Consider the following 22799-nt stretch of genomic DNA (forward strand, 5'->3'; position numbering starts at 1 on the left):
CTTGTGTGTGCTGTTGGATTGGAAATAGTCTACTTGGCCTGTGTTGTTTTCAGGATCATGGGTTTGAGAATTAAAATAGATTCATCATTGATCTTAAACAGGGTGCATGTGTATTTCATTATACAGTACACAGTCTTTCCTCTGGGATGGCTGAACTCTACTGCAGGGAGCAGAATTAGAAATAATAAGGTTTGGTAAAAAAGCATACCCATAAAAGTTCTGCTTTTCGTTAATTTTCGCCAGAAATTGCTGCCCCCATAAAGAGATACAAATAAAGGCATTGGCACAGCTTTCCGCAGCAGGGCTGTGTCACAGACTGCTATGTGTCGTGAGTAGCAGCACCAGATGTTGCAAACAAAATATCATAACTGGAATGTTAACCTGTGACAATATTCTAAATGGAATGATAAATAAATCTAAAAATGTGACTGCTATATACTGTATTGTCTATTTTTCTTTGTTCCACTTAAATTCACTAAAATAAGGAATATTCTTTTTCAGCTGCGATTGGAAGTGTACCAATTGTCCAACTGCTGTGTGAGCACAAGTGTCCTGTAAACATCAAAGATGTGGTATGTATAATTTTATTGGATGTATTAAGTGTAGTTACATTGTAGGAACTTAAATATCACAAGATCATGTGCAGGCAGGTTTTGCTAATGTGCGTCAAAAGAAATTCTTAACTGTTAATCATAATAACGATTGCAAACAAGAGGTGAGCATTAGGCCTGTCCTGTTTGCTAGGTAGTAGCACAAGTATGAGTTGCATAGCTGCTCTTGTTAATTTCTTATCCTTTAAGATAGTGATTATATGTTCTTTTTGTTGATCTAAAACTACATGCAATTAAAACTTCTTAAAAATATGCTACATTTCAAATTAAGCTGACACAAAGTTTATGCATTTTCTAATTATGTCTGTGGTTTGCTTGGGCTTGTGTTCTGCAATGTTAAACATGCCTGCTTTCTCAGTCTTGTTATTCAGCTTTGAATCTTGCATCTCTTAAAGTGATAGGCTATGTTTCACATGCTTTTGTATTGATAGAATATATCGCTGAAGTGTTGTTTATGTCAGCTGTTTTTGTCTTGAATCCCTCATGACCAATGTATTAGTTCTTGAATGCAAGAAATATAATCTATGAACTGAAGGAAAATGTCATTGACAAAACACCCTTTCATGCTTTTGTATTGATAGAATATATCGTTGAAGTGTTGTTTATGTCAACTGTTTTTGTCTTGAATCCCTCATGATAAATGTATTAGTTCTTGAATGCAAGAAATATAATCTATGAACTGAAGGAAAATGTCATTGACAAAACACCCTTTCTTGCTTAATCCTGATAAGTGATGTCATCATAGTTGAGCATATACTGTACTGTAGCATAATTCGTAAAGCTGGAATTCTTATTACTAATCGATCACCCTTTAAAAAGTTATTACGTGGAAAACTGTGATGGATTAAAATAGTTGAACATTCATGCCATTTATTAAAAGGACAAAACTGCTGTGAAAGTCATTTGACTTAAAGCCATTTCTTTTTCCTTCAGAACCATTATTTGTAAGCGTCAGCTTTGGAGAGGCTATAGGCTGTACTCATTGCCAACAATGTATTGATTGTTGTGATGTTTAAACCTATTTCTAGCAGACGATTAAATGAATTGCTGTTCTGTCTGCATATACTGTATCACTCTCTTAAAGTCATAGCATGTGTATAGTGCGTTTGGTGTCCTTAAAGGATCAGTTACCTCATAAGGGCAGTGTTGTTCTCTTGCTTGCAATGCATGTCTGTATCAGTTCATTTAATTAATTTAGTCTTTAAAGTAGTACTGAAGTTCATCACAATCTGTCCATGCAGTCCTTTTAAAACCATCATTTATTATCTGGGGAACCATTTTGTTCTAATGTCAGTGCACTTTACTGTTACCTTGGAGAACAAGTGAAATACCATGCGATGCTGCTTTGGTAATAAATTAAAATCAGACCGAACATTTCCCATATCATATGCAACAAAGCACAAGTTGTATATAAACAAGGCAAAAATGCTATATCAGAAGGGCCAATCTGTGTAGAATAATCATAGTCTAAACCCAATTTACTTTTCTTGTCTTTCCAGTCATGGATTTTTGTAGCAAGACAAAAGTATTTGTGGCCTTTCAGGAGGTATTTTTTAAGTGGCACAGGACAAGGCCCTGGGGATACCTTGGACCTCAAGGTTTTAAGTATCCAGTTTTAAAAGCTAAAATAGTCATCAACTGTACTGTATGTAAAGCTACTGTATATTCTATTAGCTATTGTATATGTATTTTTTGCTTTGCTGTGCTTTGTAGTAGTTCTGCAACAGTATATACCATACATGTAAGCCTTTGAGCATTTAATTCCGGGCTCTTCCTATTGGCATTTCCTTCAGCAGAGAGATGTGCGTCAGGTCATAGCTCTGTCATTGGCAGGTTCCCTGTCCAATGAGCTGCAGTCCAGATGGCAAGGAAGGCCTGTGCCGCCTGGTCTGATAATCCTCTTTATGCCCTGGCAGGAGAGAGGTTGTTAAAGCGGGGCATCTTTCCCATAGCCGTGGAAGAGGTACTGCCTTGCGGAGGGTTTTATGGTAACAGCACTGTAGGTCTCCGCAGGATTAAGGGAGCCAAGCTCAAAAAGAGATTATTGCATTTAAAAAAGAACATTCCTTGTAACTGAACAGTGGATTGTTGGCAGGGAGCTCAGTGGTTTAAAGCTGTGGTTCCTTATATATGTTGGAAATATCCTGGAACAATATAAAGAAGGAGGAGGTCTATAAAGATGAGCAGACAACAAAACCAGTATCATAAAAAATCATTTGAATGCAGAACATTAAAATGCATACATTTCTGTGCCATTTCTATGCCAAGGTATTATGCATCTCAATACTAGTTAAAACAAAATACCTTTGGTTTTGGCTGTTTGACAGCATCCTGATGTCTCTTCACAGGGTATTCAGTAACGATTCAGTAGTATGAATTAAACATCACAGTTATTATCTCTGACTTAAAACTGATATTTTCTGTTCCATTCTTACCGATTAGTCGAAAACGTTCTCGAAATGTTATTTTTTCTCTCCCAAACATTCTTTAAAATTTAGCTGGCAGCAGATTTCTCTCAAAATGGTTGAATGGCAGGTATTAAGTTGTTGTGTTGCTGTTTAAATTTAGGAGCTTTTAAACAGTCCATTATGTAGATCTTCGAGCTATTAGTCTGTCAACTTTTACAACAAAACAAGTTTTATTAACTCCCTTTGCATTTGGTTTCAGATGCGTTTTGAATAGTTCCCTTGCACGTTTGACAGTGATTCCAGTAATTCTGTCAGTTAATCATGACAGTGGGAGAGTGCACATCTGGAATTCATTGGAAGTCCTGGTTTCAAAGAAGAAATGTTCTCTCTGCCAGTGTTTGACATGACATTTGATAATATATGCATATACATTATTAAAAATTTGCAAAAATGTTATTAAAAATAATGTAATGTGTTATAAATTGTTTTACAGGAGAAAAAATAGTTATGTTTCCATGCTGTGTTTTCCACCACAGGGTATGAAAACTTTGTCCAAATACTTGGGTAATTCTAGTTTGCCAACAGCCATAATTCACAATTTTTATCTGTTGAAATGTGTGCTATATTTGGGAATGTTTCTTCAAACTGTACAGTGAGGGCTTTAGCCTTGCAGTACGTCTTGTGTCTATGAAATGCAAAAATTGAATGAACCAATATTTTTTACATTCTGCATTTATTAGTGATCACTTTATTATGATTTGAACGATCTGTTGGCAATATAAGGAGCACATGTTGGCTGTGTAACTCCAGTGTGAGAGCCACGTGAGTCTTGATGGCCTTGTTAATTATTAGTAACAGTGAGCCTTTATGCACAAGGATTACAAATGATTAGTATTGTAGATCTTTACACTGTGTGCTTGCCAGACTAGGCTCCAGCTTCCTGCGGCCCTGAACTAGATGAAGGAATTAGAAGATGAATGGATAGATGGACACTATTCCATGTTACTTGAAAAAGCAATGAGATACTGAGATTATTTTTAAAGTTACATTTGTACTCAATATACCATAACCATGCAAATAGCACATCTATCCATCCTTTATCAGAAAGACAAGTATATTTCTCTGAAGGGTCATCGCAATACAGTATATACGTTCGGCATATGTATTTTTAAGAAATGTTTATTAGGTATTTATTACTACTTTGTCAGTTACAGTAGGTACTCTAACCATGTTATACTCACTGAATAAGGCTGTGTAGGATACTGTAACTACACTTTCCCCAGTAGTGAATCAATTGTTAATTGAATAATGAAAAGGCCTTGCACATCTCCTTCTGAAATTAGTATTATTTATGACTTAATGACTACTTGTTAATATTAATCCTTTGGTAAGAAACAGCTATCCTCAGTCTCAATGCAGTACAAAATGCAATGTAACTTACAGTATATTTCTAAACTGCTCTGAGGGGGTTGCTAGGCACTAAAAGAAGAATTCTTAAGTGAAAGATAGATTAATATTAGTACAGACCATTTTGGGGTTATTGGTCCTTGATATAGGTTTCTATTTTTTTCGGAATTTCAGAATCCAATTCTATATTCATCCAACAAGCACCTAATACATGTACATGTGGGGATAGGTATCCCTATGTAATGGGTATAGTAGTCTAAAAAATGGTGAGTACTGTAAGTACTTATAAATTCTTTATTTGGACCCTGTTACAAGTAAATACATAAATGTTTAATAGGTAATACTTAAAAGTCACCTAGAGGCACAACACATGTATTCTGTACTGTATATAAAGCCTTAATCCAGGTGCCATGTGTTGAAATGTCCCACATCGTTTCTCCTTCTGCAGTGGCATTAGCAACGAGAGTACTGTAGCTCTGCTGGTACTTTGGAAACCTTGAATTCTACACACATTTAAGTTGTTAAATATGCATCTGAGAGCAGGGCATGGGGTGTCTGGAATGTACTTGGAAAACATTTGGTCTGACCTATGGAAAATGTTTTCTGTCTAATAACCTGGAAATGGCACTAGACAAACACATTCTCCAGAAACAGCATATTACTTTAAATAATAGTCTCTGGCACATACAGCACCAACATTATAAATTGTTGCAATTTGTTGAATTAAGGGATTTACACACAGCATGTGTTAGAAAAGAGACGCCATGGTGGCAACTTATGTTTGTATTTTCTGTGGTGGAGAATAACTTCTTATGACTATTTTCCTAGGAAAGCACAACACTGGCATTTATGTTTATGCCAGATTATTGCTATTTAAAAGCTTTCCAACAACTGGCTTCGACTTGAACATAGCTAGCAAATATAAAAATGTAACTATTTACAGTGCCACCTCATTACAATGCGACTTGTTACATTGTGGAATCACTTACTCTGCAATGCTGTGGAGTCATGGTTCCCATTTCTTACATGATTCAGTTCCAGCTAAGCAATAAAAGGCATGGCAGTCAGCAGAAACTAAAAATACCTTTACTAAAATAAACAGTACTGCTTTATTTGAGTGTTGCAGCATAATGGCTTGATAATCCCTTCAGAACTGCTACACAAGACATTATAATCACATGTATAATACCTTAAAGGGACATGCGCAAATGACTTATGTTATGACCTCTTAAGCACATGATATGTTTTAGCTTCAAGCGCTTTAAATTATGCAAAAAAAATGTCATGACCTCTTAAATGCATTTTTTAAAGTGGTGTTAATGAGCACAAACTCACTGGAGCCAGAAAAATATATTTCTAGTTTCATAATCGTGCCACTGAATGTGAAAATATAACCAGGGGGTTATAAACAAAAATGAACACTTTTGCTCAAGAACCTTTTATTTTTTTTATATACCCAGTAAGACCTTTAACGCGGATATAATTCTGCAGTCTATGGCCTGATTACTTTCACTACAGACATTTGTTTTGAGCTTGTAAGCATTTATGGGAACAGGCTGTGTCTTGAGTAATGCGAGGGGATTTTTGTCTTCAATTGAGATGCATGTTTGTAAATGAATTATGTGATGTTCAGTTTTTTCACTATTTGATTTCCCTCAGGATGGGTGCACACCCCTCCTCCTGTCTGCCAGACACGCTCACACTGAAGTGTGCAGGAGCCTGATAGACCACAGGGCTGATATCAACACATGTGACAAGAATGGAAGGTAATATTGCATTCCTCATAGAGAAATCATCCTTCATATACAGTATATATGTATATCATTCTGACCTATCTGAAGAGACTTGCCCATATGGTGGGCTAGTTTACTGGACTAATTTGGGTGAAGTACCTTCCTCAAGGGTACAACAGCAGTGTCTTATCTGTGTCAACCCACAACCTTCCAGGACTCCCACCTGCTCCACTCTGCTGCCCCAGTCTTTTGTGTCTTACTGTTTTAAATTAAGCAGCATTTATCCAGATACTTCTCCAGAGACACCTATAAATCTGATCATGCTTAAGACACTGGTTACTTCAGATACAATGGTTTTGCCACTAAATATGAAATATTCAGTATATTGCAAGTTGTGAGAATTCAAAATAAAATATTTTTCTTTCGTATGTGCATTTTAACATTCTTGAACTGACTCATTACCTTTTATGTTTATGTGATGTTTGACATGTTCAACAACATCCGTGATCTATGTTTTTAAACGGGTTTTCAAGTAGGTAGAAGGTGGACAAGCTTGGGTTTTGTCCCTTGAACAAGACCACGGCTTGCAGATCTGTTCCAGCAGCACAGCCAGTTTTCCTTCTGGAACCCACACAATTATCCTGATGACCCTTTCAAGTAAAGACACAGGTATCAGGTTACAGTGTAGCTGAAGTCATGCCTGGTGAACAGATGGGATACATTGACTGGCAGTAGGCTGAAGCCATAATTTGTAACATACAGTATATTACATATCGTGGAGAACTCCAAATGTGGTGTGAAAAGAATGCCCATGTAGATGAAAGCACTTTAGAAATCATCTGGGATTTGTTTCTCTGTATAATTCATGTAGAGAAAAACCCTCATAGGAGGGATCAAATGTCTCCCTTGGTCTGTACTAGGGGGTTATGAGTTAGCTTGTTATTCCTTCTCCCTTCCAATTCAATTTTAGACACATGACAGCGAAGCAAGTTTCTTCACATAGAATGTAATCTGAACTTTCTAGATTTGCCTCATAAGTTATTCATCATCATTCTTAGAGAGGATTGGAATTTTCTTTCTTTGTTCTTGTTTTTATAGACTATTCTGCTTATTTCCTAATCTTTGGACTATATAAAGCCAAAATTGTAAACTGATTACAACATTTAAACCAGTGTAATTCCATATGTATTGTACTACTGTCCACTTAATAAAAAGCATTTTTAATAAGTTTTCACAGGAGCAATAACTCTCAACAGTCCATCCAAACAATATTACATATAATACCACCGTACATAGTGTATGAATTCTATTCTATACTTTTTCTCTGTCCATTATCGTTATTATCCACATTACATTTGAGTAACGAAAATAAAAATTGTAGTAAACTGTTCCTTTTGTCAATGATTGATTATACCCTTCATACAATACTTTGTAGAACTACTGTACACACGTTACTCAGAATTCAGCAGCTAAAATACTGACTAGGTCAAGCGCCAAGATTATTCCCTTCTTGGAGTCCTTGCTCTGGCTTCTTGTCTCGTTTCAAGTCCTCCAGGTTGCTTTCACAGCTCTACATGACAGTGCTGGCTGACATTTAACTGACATCCAAGTTTTTTGATCCATAAAAGTGTTAAATTTGAGCAGTCAAATTTTGATTAAAATTATTCAGTTAAAATGGTTTTTCATTTGTATTTTAATTTAAAAGGGACATTAATGAGAAATGGTGCGAATGTGTTTGCAAGGCACTATATATACAGTAGCTAATATGTACCTATGTCCCTCCATGTGATCTTCACTCAGCTGATTCTTGTTGCCTTTTGCTTTTATGCCCTTAAGGTCTGAAAAAAAGACAAGGGGGGTGTTTTTAAATCTGTCCTGAAAAGCTCCTTTTTTAGATTTTAGCTTTTTTGTTTTATCTTTTTTATTGCTTTGTTTTCGGAGGCAGCTTTATAATTTTTAGTTTGGTTTTTATTGTTCTGCTTTTTATGTACGGTATTGTTAAGTGGGGGTGACCAGATTCGACCAGATTTTGAAATACATCTCTTACTTTATATTAATAGTACATTTGGGTTTTAAAATGATCTCTACATTAGATGTAGATTATTTAGTAATCACCAGTTTGAACGGTTGTGGAAGGTTTTGTTAAATTGTGAGGAGAAAGCTCTTGGTAATTATGAATGATTTTTGAGAACTGAATTGTGGGGCAATGCTAATTGACTGTTAAATAGGGTTATGACAAATTAACCTCAGCTGCCAGGTAATGGATTAAACCAGTTAAAATGGGAGGTCTGTGTGAATTACCATATTTTTCTTTTCAGCAAGTAATACAATGAAGAACAGCTGTAGGTCCAACACGTTCCTCATTAGGGTTTAACTGTAATCTTAATGTCTCTCCCAGTTCTCTGAGAGTCATACTTTGCTAGGTTAATGTCCTGACCTTCCACCAGCAATCATGGAAATGGAGAAATTATGCTGGGATTGTTCTGTGGGAAGCACACCGTTATTGAGATGAAAGGTCACTGTGAATAACATCTCACCCTCTCTGTGATCATCCAATGTGCAGGACAGCTGTGATGCTAGCAAGTGAGAGCAGCAGTCTGCCCACAGTGGAGGTCCTAATTCAGAAGGGTGTTGACCTCAGGCTGGTGGACACGCTCGGCCATGATGTGCTGCACTATGCGAAGCTGTCTGGGAACGCAGAGGTTGTTAACCTGCTGCAGGCTGCCCTCAGTAAATTATCCCCAGATTGTGGTACGTGCCTGGAATTCCTGTCATTTGTGTTTGGTTTTATATGATGTTACCATGAAAAAAATATTTTCATTCCTTTGGTTTTTTAGGTATTTAGGATTTTTTCAACATCAGTGTCAAAGCCAGATCTTGAGCTTTTAGAGGTGCTTTTCAGATTTTCCAGTATTGATTGAAACAATAAAATACACACACAAATTAATTCCTTATACAGTTTGTGTGTAACATACTGTAGTACAACTTCTTATCTGGTGACATGTAATAGTATATACTGTATTTTATTGAAAATATTCACATGCTTTTTCAAAATAAAATATGGAAGCACATTAACAAGACATGCCTGAAAATTCTGAAATACACAGATACTGCTGATTTGTATTTTTTCTTGGTCACTCTTGCCTTCTCTTTTACATCTTGCATTTGAAGAATAAAAATGTTTAAGAATATGAAATCCTGCATCATACGCTATGTAAGGAAAAGGGAAATCATCATGCTATGTTAACAAAAATAATTTGTGACTGCAAAGAGATTCTTTTGTCCACTTTTTTAGCCTGGTTTTATAAAGCAGTATCAATAGCCATAAAGAGTGATTTGCTTTCACCTAGTGGCAAGAATTATTTTAACTCTCAAAAATGACCTACTGCAACTTAAGTACATTTTTAGAGGAACACTGACATCTGCTGACTTGTTTAGAATTGCTGCTGTAGTCTATCTTCAGGAAAACATCTTGTCATTTAATTTCAATGAATGATTCAGTCCCACTACAAAAAACTACTCAATCCAGAGATCACAGCTGAAGGTCATTTAAAGCTACTGTAGTTTTACCTACTGTAAGTCAATTTTTTGTGTTGTAAAAGTATTATATTAAAGTTATATTTAAGCATGAAAGTACTGTAAATCATTCTTTAACACACGAGTTTTGAATCCTTAATAATTCTGCTTTTTAATACATTAAAATAAAAACGTTGTAATGCATCGTAACAGTTACATATCAGTGTTATGCCATAACACCATTGTATCTGTACAAAGAATAACATAATTTTCCTAGCTTTCCTGTTATGTCACCTTATGATTTTTTTAATCTCCTATTATTTTTGGAACAGATAAGAAGACACCAAAGCAACTTCAGGTATTGTTTTCTTTCATGTGTGTTTTAAGTTTCTCCTCTTTATGTAACTGAACTAAGTATACTGTCCTCTTTAAAAAGACTGCTCATATCTCAGCAGCCTTTGGAAAATCTTTAAGCGCATACAGTATGCACTGTATGAGATTAATTCCATGCTGAAAAGAAAAAAGAAAAAAAAATCAGCATTCATACAGTGAAGCAGCTGTCCACTTGAACCTCTCAAGTGGAATTTGTTTCCCATAAATAGTGATAGAAGAATGTGAGGCAGTTTGAATTGCCATTATTTGCACAAAGATATTTTTATGTAAACAAAAATACCTGTACGTATGTACTTGCATTGATGCATGATCTGTGATTTAGTGGCAGACAAAAGCATTATTCTTTAATAAATAAATGTTGTTCAGTAATAAATGATCAGTGTTATATTGTTTCAGTTTATTGAACAGTGCTGGTGTGCTGGGCCTTGTGAGCTGCAGTTAAAAATCAGTATGAACAATGGACAAAAAAAAGGTCTAAGTAATTAAGTAATTAATTGTAGTGGGAGCCAAGTTTTTTACTAAATTGTCACAAGGACCAATAAAATGCTAAGGCATGCTTTAGTGTCCTAGAGGGGGCTATTTGTTTTTTTATAGAAACATGTTTAAAATAAAACGATTAAATTAACCTCAATTGAAGAGGTTTTTGAGATAGATAAAACTATGCCATATATGCAGTGAGTCACTGTATCGGTTTTTGGTTTTCACATAAGAATTTCACCATTTTCTAAAGCATCCTTTCTTCCTTAGCTCTGACTTTGCCGTTAGTCTGCTTACTGTATACTTAACTACACCTCCACTTTGCAGTGCATGTTCTCTACCCTAACTTGTGAATGTTAAAAAAAGGAATTAAAATTACACCTTTTGAAATCATTGCAAAAAATGTTCTTGAGTTTCATCTTTGTACTAACCAAACTAAACGTTCCTGGATTTTTTTTTTTTTATCGTCACTAAATTTCAGCATGATCAAGTCACTAGGTTAAATGAGGAAAGAGGCACAACTCCCAAAAAACGAAAAGCTCCACCTCCACCTATTAGTCCTCTGCAGGTAATTGCATGTCTCTGTATTTTCAAGCTGGTGTGATGTTCTACCCCCTTCTGGAATTAATCCCTGTGAGGCTACAGCGCTAAGATATACACCTTGAGCTGCAGGCTGTTCTTTTCATGTCCATTTTAAATCAATATATTACTAAACTACTTCAGATACTGTAAGTGAACTCTGTAGAACAACTGCAGTTACAGTTCTATGCATTGTGTTGGTTTAACAAACTTCTTGATCACATGAAGAATCCTAGTAGTGTAGTAGTAGTATAATATCTTTAACCCCACTGAGGAGGATGCGTCTTGTAAAAACAGTATACAGTGCATTGTGTTTACAGTCATGGACAGGCACTTGTTTGTCCTTTTGGAAATAGTACATTAGAATTCTTAGAAATTTCTCACTAATAGGGTTAAAAGCAGTAATATACTTACACATTGAGCTAAAATCAAAAGGTTTGTACAAGCTGTTGTTTACACGTTTATGCTGTCTGATTTTTTTTTTACAATCATGTGCTTTAGATATTATAGCCTCATTATCAAAGCAGGGAGCCCTGTTCATTCGTGGCTTGTTCCCCAGACGTATACTGTGTGTGCACTAATGACTTTTAGGTTTTGCATAATGGTGTTGTTCTACTTGTGTTATCAATACATCAGATAGAGACCTCATCTTGATGCCATCATTAATTCAGCTGTAAATGCTTGCAAATCGCTGACCTTTGGTCTTAACAAGTGGTAAAAATAATGTATTTGAACTTTTTAACTTGGCACAGACTTGCTAATGTTCTCAAATGCATCTGGCATCTTTGTTGTCAAATAAGGGGTTTCCATTATTTGAGGCTATTTTTAATTTCTCTATTGCAGTAATAAACTGCCAGGCTTTTTAAAGATTCATGATTATTATAATTATTATTCATGATTATTCTAAGGCTGTGCAAAATTAAAGTCTAATATTATGGGTGCACGATTTATCGGAGGCCGATATATTATTCTCCAATAAATAGGAAAATTTAATTCTTATTATCGTTACGATATTGTAATTACAGCTGATAATTACAACAGATAATGTGCCCTATTTTTGTTTGTGCAACTAGTTTTTTTATATGCACACACTGACGCACTAGACTGGGTACAGTACAGTTGCGGCAGAGTGAAAATGTCGGCGGTGTGGAACTTTTTCAGCAGAGGACAACAGAATTGCAGCCGAAGTACAGCGAGGGGGAAACAAAGTAAAGAATATCAATACCACTAATCGAATTACTCATTTGAAAACTCGTCATTCCAATGATTTATTTAAAGAATACGAGGCAGCTAGCATTAGCAATAAAACAAAAACAGTAGCAAGTGCAGCGACGCCTATCCAACAGGCATTTGAAAATTGCAGAAAATTTGCCAAGGACGGTCTGAAGGCTAAAGCAATCACAGACAAAATCATGGGGTTTATGGCACTTGATGACCAACCCTTTTCGATTGTGGAGGATCGAGGATCCGTCAACTACTTGAGCATTTGGAACCCCGTTATACTCTCCCCAGCCGCCGCGACTTGTCTGATGTTGCCTTGCCGGCTCTGTATGATGTTGTCGCCACAACATCATCGGTATCTGTCTCAGCCGCAACACGCAGTTAATTATCGGTAATCATTATCAGCCCAGAAATTCCATATCGGTGCATCCCTGCCTCATATTTCTGATTGTTTCCTGCTTAATGCAGTGGTAGACTGCTACAATGTGCAGTTCATCAGTGGCTTTGTAGCAGCCTTTTAGTGTCACCAAAAAGTTGAGTTATTTTTTACACTTTTGATTGTTTATACAATAATGAATAGTAGAAGTAGTAGGTAGGGTAGTAGGACTCACCTGTGGGTTCCAATCCCAGGTACAACATTGTTTTTGTACCCTTGGACAAGTTACTTCACCCTTATTGTGCCAGTAAACTCCCAGTATACTCCCAGTTGTATACAGAAAATGGGTGTAACTGTAACTTGCTTCAGTGAAATATAGAACTATCCTTGAGCTAAGCATCATTGAGGATCGGGTCTCTGTGTTAAATAATACGCTCTACAGTATGTTAATGAATGTATGAGGTTTGTTGTGGCAAGACTCTTCAGGTCCTGAACTTTGAACTTTGGTGGCATAGACATGACCTTTGGTCTGTAAAGCTAGATAAGTAAAGGGAACAAAGCAGACTGCCATCATGCAGACCAGATATACAGTATGTCCAGAGTGCTGGTCTATCTCCAATCAATTCCTATCACAGCCTTATGATGAATATTTACCATTAAATATTGTACAATTCAGAGATTAAGATGGATGGATTGAAAGCTGTGGACATCATGAATGCAGCACAATAGTAATGAATATTTTCTTTCTTTACAGAATTTCCAGTCATGTGATTTTTCTTCTCCACCTTTTGTGACTCCATCCCAAACCCCTTTCCTGAGTAATGATGATTCATTCACAGAACTGCACATTAAGGTAATCTTAATTCCATACCCAGCTGCTTTCAATTCTGTGGTTAAAACAAATGTTTATAGTTTTTTCAAACAAATTTTATAATTCAATAGAATGCCTGTTACACGACAGGAGTTCCTGTTTTGCCAGTAAGTATACTATAAACAAACTAAGTACTTTAGCACCTGAAATAGTGTGATATCATGACTGATCGCCTGCAAGTTAGTTCAGTGTCTGCCTGAATAAAATGAATAAATTGTTACTTTTAGTATGTAAAACTTGTAATGATGAAGCAAAAGCTGTGATTTAAGTAATACAAGCAGAAAAGAATAAGGAGTACACCCCATGATATTCTACTCTTCTGTTATTCGTTGTTAAATCACAGAGTTTGGGCTATTTATTTTATACAGTTGTATTTATACAGTATTTTATCATTGAAGCAAGGTGAACTGAAAAACACTGTGCTTGAAGGAGAGATTGAGAAGTTGCAGGAAGAGAGGAATATGCTGTTACAGACTATTCAGGATTTGAATGTAATTCTTAACCACAACCAGGCAAGTACCTTTCTTTTGCATTAATGTTTAAGCATTAAACAAAATTACACAAAGGGGCATTTTGCTTAAACATGTTTGACTTCTGTCCATAGAAAGCTTCTTAATAAGTCAAAGAGAAGTGAAAGAAGATACCAGCAGCATTGCACACTGAACTGCTTTTAATGTAATTTGCCTTCAAATGAACAAACTGGTTTCTTTTTCCAGTTTATCCATCACTGAAAATAACTCTCTCACCCTGAGTAAGATCAAATATCTAATTGTTGCTGGGTACGAATGTTTCTTACACCTATCACATATTGTCCCAAGGTGTTTTTTGATCTCAGTGTAAAAAAAACTCTCTTAAAGAATCTTAAGGCTTGGTGTGATTGCTATGAAAACATTAGAGAAAGCATATAATACAGTAAGTTTATCTATGAGACATTTTTAAAGATACGGTACAGGTTTTAATGATTAGGAAAATATTTTGTTGTTGTGCTGTATACAGTAAGCCTATAACAGTGATTATTTTGTATTTTACCAAATAACTAAATCTGTGTTTAACGGTAGTCCTCTGAAAGAAAAATACTAATGGACAGTTAAACCCAAAAAATCACACAAATACTTATATGTTTTAAATATAGTATATGAGGTCTTTTTAAAGTGTTAAAACAATGGACGATGCTACAAAAACTTAGGTTTAGCCAATACAGAAGCAGAAATGTCATTGATTAAAGGATGTGATACTTCAGTGCCTGCTTTTGCATCACAAAGTTCTGGGTTTATGCAATTTTAAATCTCTGAAACACTTTTTAGTTCACAGTAGCGTTTAGATAATATAGCATAAGAAGTGTTTTTTTTGCATGATTTTATAGCTATTAAATAAAATATATTCAGTGGTGACAAGAAGTAAGCAACAGACAGAATACAAAGAGACATTTCTTAATGTCTGCTGGTGCAAAAACATTATAATTACAATTAAACATATTTTTTAGATCTGCATCAGCATTGGAAATTGAAAAAAGAGAAACTAGCAACTATCTGGGTTGAAAGCACTGAGAGGCTTTTCTGTATTGTTAAAAAGTAACTTTACAGTTGCCTATGTAATAAGCAAGAGCTGTTTTTACTTCTCCTTGTTCACATAGGCGGAACTAAATGGAAATGAAGAAGGAAATCTAGTAGCAGTATTACAAGCAAAGATTGCTTCTCTTTCACTGGAACATCAGCAGGTGGAAAACATTTTAAAGGTAGGCTTATCAATAATTGCAAGGTTTTGCTTGGATAAATATTGCAATTTGATTTGTAAAGTGTTTACAGATGTACAAGTGTACAAGATCTTTTGTAGGCCAACAGTTTTTCGGCAACTTTGATTCTGTTAAGGGAATGAAAATACAAATGGTGGCAATCTATTTTTTGGTCCTGGTTTGTCCACAGCATAGCACCATATGTTATCAAATGAGATTGGATGTTCACTCTGTATTATTAAAAAAAGTATAAAATAAGGCTGTGTTTTGCCTACAGGACTTTCGTCGTTGTTTAAGAGATTAGGTCCACACAATTAAAATGTTGAATACTTGATTCAGTTAATCATAGAACTGACTCAAAATTTTTCTAAAGTTTGAAATTATTTTCTGCTCAGGTGTCATTCAAAAATGCCGCAAACAATGCTACTGTAAAATAAAAAAAAATACTTAAGCTTATTTATATTTACATTTAAATCTCTTTATGTATTCATTACCATTTTAATGTTCAAGACATAACAGTCCTTTAAAAAATAAGTTCTTCTAAAATCTCTTCTGTTTGGCTCTCCAAGAGGCCGACCCATCAGAGTGAGGAAGATGGTCAACACGGTGAACAGGAAGGCTCTCGCCCCAATAGCTTTGACTCGAATGCTTCCTACCACTCCACTAAGGATGATTTTGACCAGTCTATGGAAGCCCATGACATGCCAGCAAAAGAAGATGAAGAAACTGTTTCTGAAGAGCCTGCCTTAGGTCCTAGCTCAACTTCTGTAGAACAGGAAGATCCAGGGAAGTCAGTGCAAATGGAGAGTGAAGAAGAGATTAAAGTTCTTCGGGAGGCCTTGCAGCGCCTCCAGTTTAAACTTAGTGAGTCTGAGCTGGAGAAAAAAACTCTACAGGCCAAACTGTTACCTGGCTCTGCAGATGTTCTCCAGCACAGTCCAGACGAAGTGTCTGAATATGTCTCTGAACTTAGGGACAAAATAAAAGAGACGCAGAGCAAATACGAGGATGCGATGAAAGAAGTGTTAGCTCTTCGCGATGAAATGAAGTCAGAAGCAGTTGTTTCTGAAGAAGACAAAGCCGTTCCCAACATGCAAGAATTGAAAGAGCTGTATGAAAGTGAAATTAAATATCTGAAGGACAAACTTTCGAGAGCTTTGCAAGAGCAGGAAAGGGATGCCAACTTGATAAAGCAGTTGGAAAGCAATGTGGAGTCCATGGGTAATAGGTTATCGGCAGAAGAATGCGAAGAAATGAAAAATTCATATAGCATGCACATAGAGAACATAAACCAAGAGAAGGCCCTGCTTCTTGAGAAATATAAAGAAGCACAAGAAGAAAATAAAATGTTACAAGATGCCCTGAGAGGTACAGTACCTGTGGAATCAGCTGCCAAAGATTTTGATGATATGAAAGCAGAAATGAGCCGGACTATTGATGGGCTGCAGAGACGTCTGCTTGAGCTATCGCATTCATACAGTGAAGCAAAGAGTGAGCTGAGCATTGCTCGAAACAAACTCGCCACCTATGAGAAGGAAACTGGGCTTAATGAACAGAAGCTTGAAGAATACGTGACAAAGGAGCACCACGAGAACGTAATGTTGGATTTTACTAAAAAAATACAGAAGATGCAAGACAGTCTGGCAGAGACAGAGGCCAAGTACCGTGAAGCATTGAAAGAAAATACAGTACTTAAGGAAGAGGCTGAAAGTGAAAAGCAACATTCTGTGAGCCTCAGCGACCATACGCAAGTAGTTTCTTCTCTTGGAAACGCCATCAAAGAGTTAGAAGCCCAGATGGACAAGCTAAAAGAGCAGCTTTCCCAGAAGACACTTCAGATTGACGCATTACAAAAGCAGCTCTCTGAGAAGAACAGTCTACAGGAAGACTTGGTACCCAGAAGTACACATGAGGGGCTGAAGAATACCCTTGAGAGTGAGATAAAACAGCTAACGCTAGACCTACAGGAGGCCTTGAAGAAGCAGGAAGTGTTGAATAGAGAAGTTTCCCAAGCAAGGCAAGAAGTTAAGGAAGCCAGAAATGAAAAGCAGACTATTCAGGGAATAGTAGCATCTAAAGATGAAGAGTGTGATGAGCTGCGGACCAGGTGTAGGGAGGCCCAAGAACTAATTTATGATTTGAAGAAACGTGTTGAGTGTCTCTCTAGCCTTGAACAAGACAAAGATAAAAAGGTAAATAGTTATTTTAATAGTTATTTTATATTTTATTGCCTAGAGCTAAGCCATGTAGGAAATGCAGTAAGATCATACTGGAATGCTCTGATGTGAGATGCTTAGTCTTCTCTGTCATTCAGTCTTGCAGCAAAGTCTGTTGTTGTAGATATGTAGACTTAAATAGTCCAACGGTTCTTTTGCTAGTCTTGTAATATACTTTATCATGCTATTCTAGTGGTCCACAGACACGTACTCTACTTTCATTTTGCATTATTGAAAGACTTGCTGTTTTGCACAGATTGAGGAGTTGACTAAGGAAGTCAGCAAACTAAAGGATGCATTGAACAGTCTCTCCCAGCTGTCCTACACAACAGGAACCCCAAAGAGACAGAACCAGCAGATGGAGTCTCTTCAACAACAAGTGAAGCAGCTGCAGTTCCAGCTTGCTGTAAGTGATTTGAAATTTATAAGATGTTTGTTTTATCCATAATGTGAATCTTCTACTAATATTGGTGTCAGCAGCCCTGGTTGTGGAGAGCCAAAGTCTTTTAGGTGCTACAAGAAGCTTAAAATGATCAATGAGTAAATCCCTAGAAATTACCTTAGCTTTTGCTAAATAAGTAATAAGTAAAGCAATTGTTGAAGTTTAATCCATCAGACCACAGTGAGAATTGGTAACCAGAGGATAACTTGGGTGCAGAGCCCTCGATTACAATGTTCTGAAGATCAGGTTTACCTCAGATGTTTCATTTTCTCCTTTGTAGCATTAGTGAGCAGACTGTTACATACAGTTGTGGAAAACATTGTTCTTGATGCAACAGAGCAACAGTGTTGAGAGACCTCTCTTGTACTATTTTCGTAAGATCAAAGTGTCGGAAATCAAAACAAGGGCTCAGTGCATGATCTGTGCAATTTACTTTTTAGGTTAACCATGTTCTTTTTCAATGATTATTTTGAGAAGCATAGAAATTACTGTAACCAGTAAAATGTTAAATGTCTTTGTTCTTTTAAGTGGGCTCTCATATCTGTTAATAGCATAGATGAATGGGGGGTTTGCCCCCCTTTTAACATGTTAAATTTAAATTATTTTCCTTTTCATTTACAGGAGTCTAAAAAGCAACACCAGGAGATTGTGTCTGTTTATAGGATGCACCTTCTGTATGCTGTCCAGGTTAGACTTCATTTTTACATTAATTTACACAGAGATGCATTATCCATTCTCTTCTTCTACTGCCAGTGCTTGTGCCTAGGAATAGCCATTTAATAATGTCAAGTTCTGTCAGCTTCAGGTATTATAGAAGCTAAGCTCACCCCAAACGTTATTCAGTCCTTATCCTGCTTTTTGATTTGTTCCAGTCTGCCTTTTAAAACGTGCATATGCTGATATACAAGCAACAGTGTGGTGCAGTGGTCAGGGTTAAATGTATGACACTGCTGTTGTAACTTTGAGCAAGGCACCTCACTCAGGATTTTCCAGTAAAAACCCCTACTATATACTGTAAATGGTTAAAATTGTAAGTTGCATTGGATAACTGCATCTGCCCATTAAAAATTAACGATTAGTATTTTTTTATTATATTATAGATTATAGTGGTTGGTGTGTAAGGAGATTTAATTAGTATTGTGCTGTATGAAATCCATGGCATCTTCATCAAGACATTGAGTTCCTATTCCAACTAAAACTATTCCAATAAAGAACTCTGGAGTCTTTATTTTATGTGCCGGACATTATTAGTTATTCAAGTACATGGAATTGAAAGCTCATGCGACAAAAAAATGCTGCTGAAGGTGGTTACTTTTTTGTAATTATGATTGTTTTTCATGTCTGTTCACAGGGTCAGATGGATGAAGACGTCCAGAAGGCTCTGAAACAGATATTAATGATGTGCAAGCTGCCGGCAGAGACAAAGTGAGGCTGCTAAAACCAAACCAGGAGTTACACTAGACTCTGGGACTCATGAGACCATCCAACAGACAAGCACATCTTCTGTTTCTGAGTCAAACGAGACCGTCACTGTGTGGTTTTAAATCCGTCCTCTATAAAGTGCAGCACATTTGTGATGTGCATGTAAGAAACACAAACCTGGGTATTATAGACAGACAGAACTCTAAATTTAAGATTCTAAACTACTTAGACTTAAATAGTCTAAACTACTATGAATTTCAATTCATTCTCTGACATACAAGTAGGTAAAAGGGTAAAATAAAACTACATCTCTTGCCCACGTTCTGATTCATAACACATACCAAAATATTTGACAGATGAAGCTCTTCTGAGGAAGCCCTTTAAGATCTAATTAGAATATTACCTTTTCTTTGTGTAATAGGAATTTGCAGTATTAATTGGTAAACTGTACAAATATCCTTTTTATCATTTAACAGATATTTTCATTAGAAAATATTGTAATTTATTTTTGACATTTCAAGAGTGCTGTAATGGCTTCCATAAAAGCAAACAAGCACATTAAAAGGTTAAGGCTAAAATGAAGACCTGTCTCTATGAACCACATTTTTCTTAAGAAAGCAATATTTTCTGGAAATTAGCATGTTCTAAAGTTATTCTGCTTCTCTTAATGCTAACAAGGAATTACCACAGTGATACTTTCAGACCAAAAGGTCTGTAATTTTTTTGTAATATTTTAGTGCCATTCTCTACCTAGCATTGTTGGCCCCCTTGAACAAAATAGCATGCTGTGAAAGTTATTTTTTATATTCTGATTTGTGATACCTTCAGTGTGTATCATGTTTTATAATGCCTTTTGAAACAACATGCAATAACAGAATTTTGACATTGATATTTGTGTAAAATCTGATGAATTAACTATTTATTATCGTGTACTTGAATAACTACCTACAAGCATATTGTACTCTTTGTAGAAAATGGTGACCTTATTGTACAACTTAATTGTTGTAGAATTTCTTAAGATTTTGATCAAGGCATACAGTATGAATTCTTGTTACAGCACTACACTGAGATGTTTTTCATTTATTGGATATTTTTGTTCATACCTACAATATATGAACAGTATGTATTTGTCCACATACCATCATTCTTTAATTAATTGGCTTAGGACACCAAATCCGAGCTACAAAAATATTCTTTATTGATATTTTCTGTTACTAGGAGAACATTTGGGTGATCGTGTTTTTTTTAATAAACCATTAAAATGTATCATGACAGCATTGCTTGTCAAACATAAAGCTCTGAATTAAGATCTTTATTCAGACAATGTTGCATGTTTATAGAGCCAAAATTTTATTTTTGATACATTTAATGATTTAGATAAAAGTGCTAAATATGTTGAAGAAGAAAATGGTATTTCTCCATAGTTTTTTTTTTCCAGTGTGTATTATCTTTGCACTTTTTTTCCCCATTTCAAGTTTCATTTAAGGAACATAATAATATGTTTACATGCATACCTGCAGTCAAATTGGATGATGGAAAGACATATTGATACCATATTGGCCTCAGATTTGATGATCCTGGAACAGCATTGCTAAATGCGTAAGGAATTTGTTTTTGTAAACTGCCACTGGGGTTTCTTTTTAAAAAAAAATATATAGCACTTAAGGCATTTGCTTTAGTTAATATTACAGTAGTCTATGTATTTGATACAGTATGTTTTGAAGCAGGAATTTCGTCATGCAGATTTTTGAACATTTCAGCACGTATTTACTGTTTTTTATAATGCCAAAACTTGCTCCTGTGTTTTTTTTTCCCAATAAAATATGACTGCTTCTTCTGATAGGAGGTACACATAACTGAACGCTTAAATTTTCCAAATCAGTTTTCCTACAGGCAGTCATTCAGCAGAGTATCTCTGTCTGGAATTAATAATGCCATCTTAATAAAGCTTACAGAGGAAAGGTTTCCTTGCATAGCAAACCTTTTTTGCCTTAAATTTATGCATGCATTCCATTCTGAAATGTAGCGCAGAATGTTCTAGTGTGACCCAGGTGCTTAAATGACTGGTCATGTGACTGCTGCCTCTGAAGACAGCAGAAGTGCTCACTGCTTTAAGTTTGTTTACAAGTGTTTGCCATGGACAAAATAGCTCTCTCACTTCGTGGTTATATAAAGTACAAGAACTACAGTACATTGTATTGGTATTTCAAAAGAAGGGATTGGTCTTTTTACTACTTCCTATTTTTATGGTATTGTAATAGAAACAAAATCTGATATTTTTGTCAATGCCTTCTTAACCTGCCAAGGATTTTCTGCTAAATAAAATTTGGTAAATTTGATTTTGTTTTTTTCTTTGGTATTGAATGTACTGTATATGGGTATTCTTTGGGAGCTTTCTTAAATGAGGGAAAGCCATTCAGGTTATCTAGATTGGATACAATCTCAAATGCATGTCCTTTTGTGTTTCACTTTTGATTCTGACATAATCCACTGATTGCACTTTGCCAATATGTTTTGAGAATTGAGAAATGTTTGAATCCACATGTCTTCTCACATCAAAAAAAATCAGCGTCTTCTTTTAGTCTGTCACTGTAGGAAGTATTTTTAAGGACCGGTATAATTTTAAGTGTTGGCTAAAACAGAAAATGTGTGGTACAAATAACATTAAAAATAAATTATTCAGGTAACGGAGTCTAATGGATTGTTAGTGAGTTACAGAAATGTAGTGCAGCACAAGAGAAAGCTCTATTTTACTGTGTGAAGACTGAATAGTAAAAAGGTTAGAATCCACATTTCTTATGTTAAGTGTTGGAATATATTCACACAGTAAGGCCTTATAATAACCTGGAGCTTGACCGTTCATTGCTTTATGCATGAAGTACAGAACTTTAAGGGATTGTCTACATTTCACAGGGAGCAAGTGCAATTTACAGAGAATTGGAGTTATGTGCTGATTACAGATTAGTAATAATTAGCATATGTGTTGTAGAAATCTGTCCATGCTAAAGTCTATCTAGTCTCTTAGTAAGTGCACCAGTAAGAAAGGCATTATAGTAGTGTATGGCTGATACAATAAAAGCACACATCAATATTTTTCTGTCAGATAAGAGTAAGGACTATAATCAAGCAATGTTATGCAGACATTCCTAACATGAACTTCAAATGGCAAAACTGAATCAAAAGTAACACCAAGGTTTCTACCTTCTGTCAAAAGTTTAATTTCAACACTATTGACAGCAGCACTGACTGCTTAATTGCTAAGCAATGTTGGTAACTTGTGAGCATAATTTCAAACCTGTCAAAATGTTTGTTGTGAAACAAACCACGGAAGGGACTGTTGCCTTATCATGCATTACAATCGACACAGGAAAGAGTACTGAATTGAAATACCACAG

At 35.8% G+C, this 22799-nt stretch overlaps 1 protein-coding gene across 2 annotated transcripts in view; it reads left to right on the plus strand.

Annotated features, from left to right (window-relative positions):
- Positions 1-21743, plus strand: part of rai14 (retinoic acid induced 14) — a 67116-nt gene extending 45373 nt beyond the window's left edge. Inside the window, exons 7-18 of one of the 2 annotated variants that reach the window (XM_088912136.1) lie at positions 502-572; positions 6086-6192; positions 8723-8910; positions 10008-10033; positions 11027-11113; positions 13476-13574; positions 13991-14104; positions 15226-15327; positions 15894-17516; positions 17797-17946; positions 18604-18669; positions 19334-21743. In XM_088912136.1, the coding sequence (XP_088768262.1) occupies positions 502-572; positions 6086-6192; positions 8723-8910; positions 10008-10033; positions 11027-11113; positions 13476-13574; positions 13991-14104; positions 15226-15327; positions 15894-17516; positions 17797-17946; positions 18604-18669; positions 19334-19411 (2711 nt within the window). In that variant the 3' untranslated portion in view covers positions 19412-21743. The remainder of the gene's footprint in view (positions 1-501; positions 573-6085; positions 6193-8722; positions 8911-10007; positions 10034-11026; positions 11114-13475; positions 13575-13990; positions 14105-15225; positions 15328-15893; positions 17517-17796; positions 17947-18603; positions 18670-19333) is intronic. The other variant, XM_088912137.1, reaches the window with a different exon arrangement.
- The last annotated feature ends 1056 nt before the right edge of the window (positions 21744-22799 follow it).

Source organism: Atractosteus spatula, chromosome 3 (genome assembly GCF_055471065.1).
Source record: "Atractosteus spatula isolate fAtrSpa1 chromosome 3, fAtrSpa1.hap1, whole genome shotgun sequence".
NCBI classification, from domain to species: Eukaryota; Metazoa; Chordata; class Actinopteri; order Semionotiformes; family Lepisosteidae; genus Atractosteus; species Atractosteus spatula.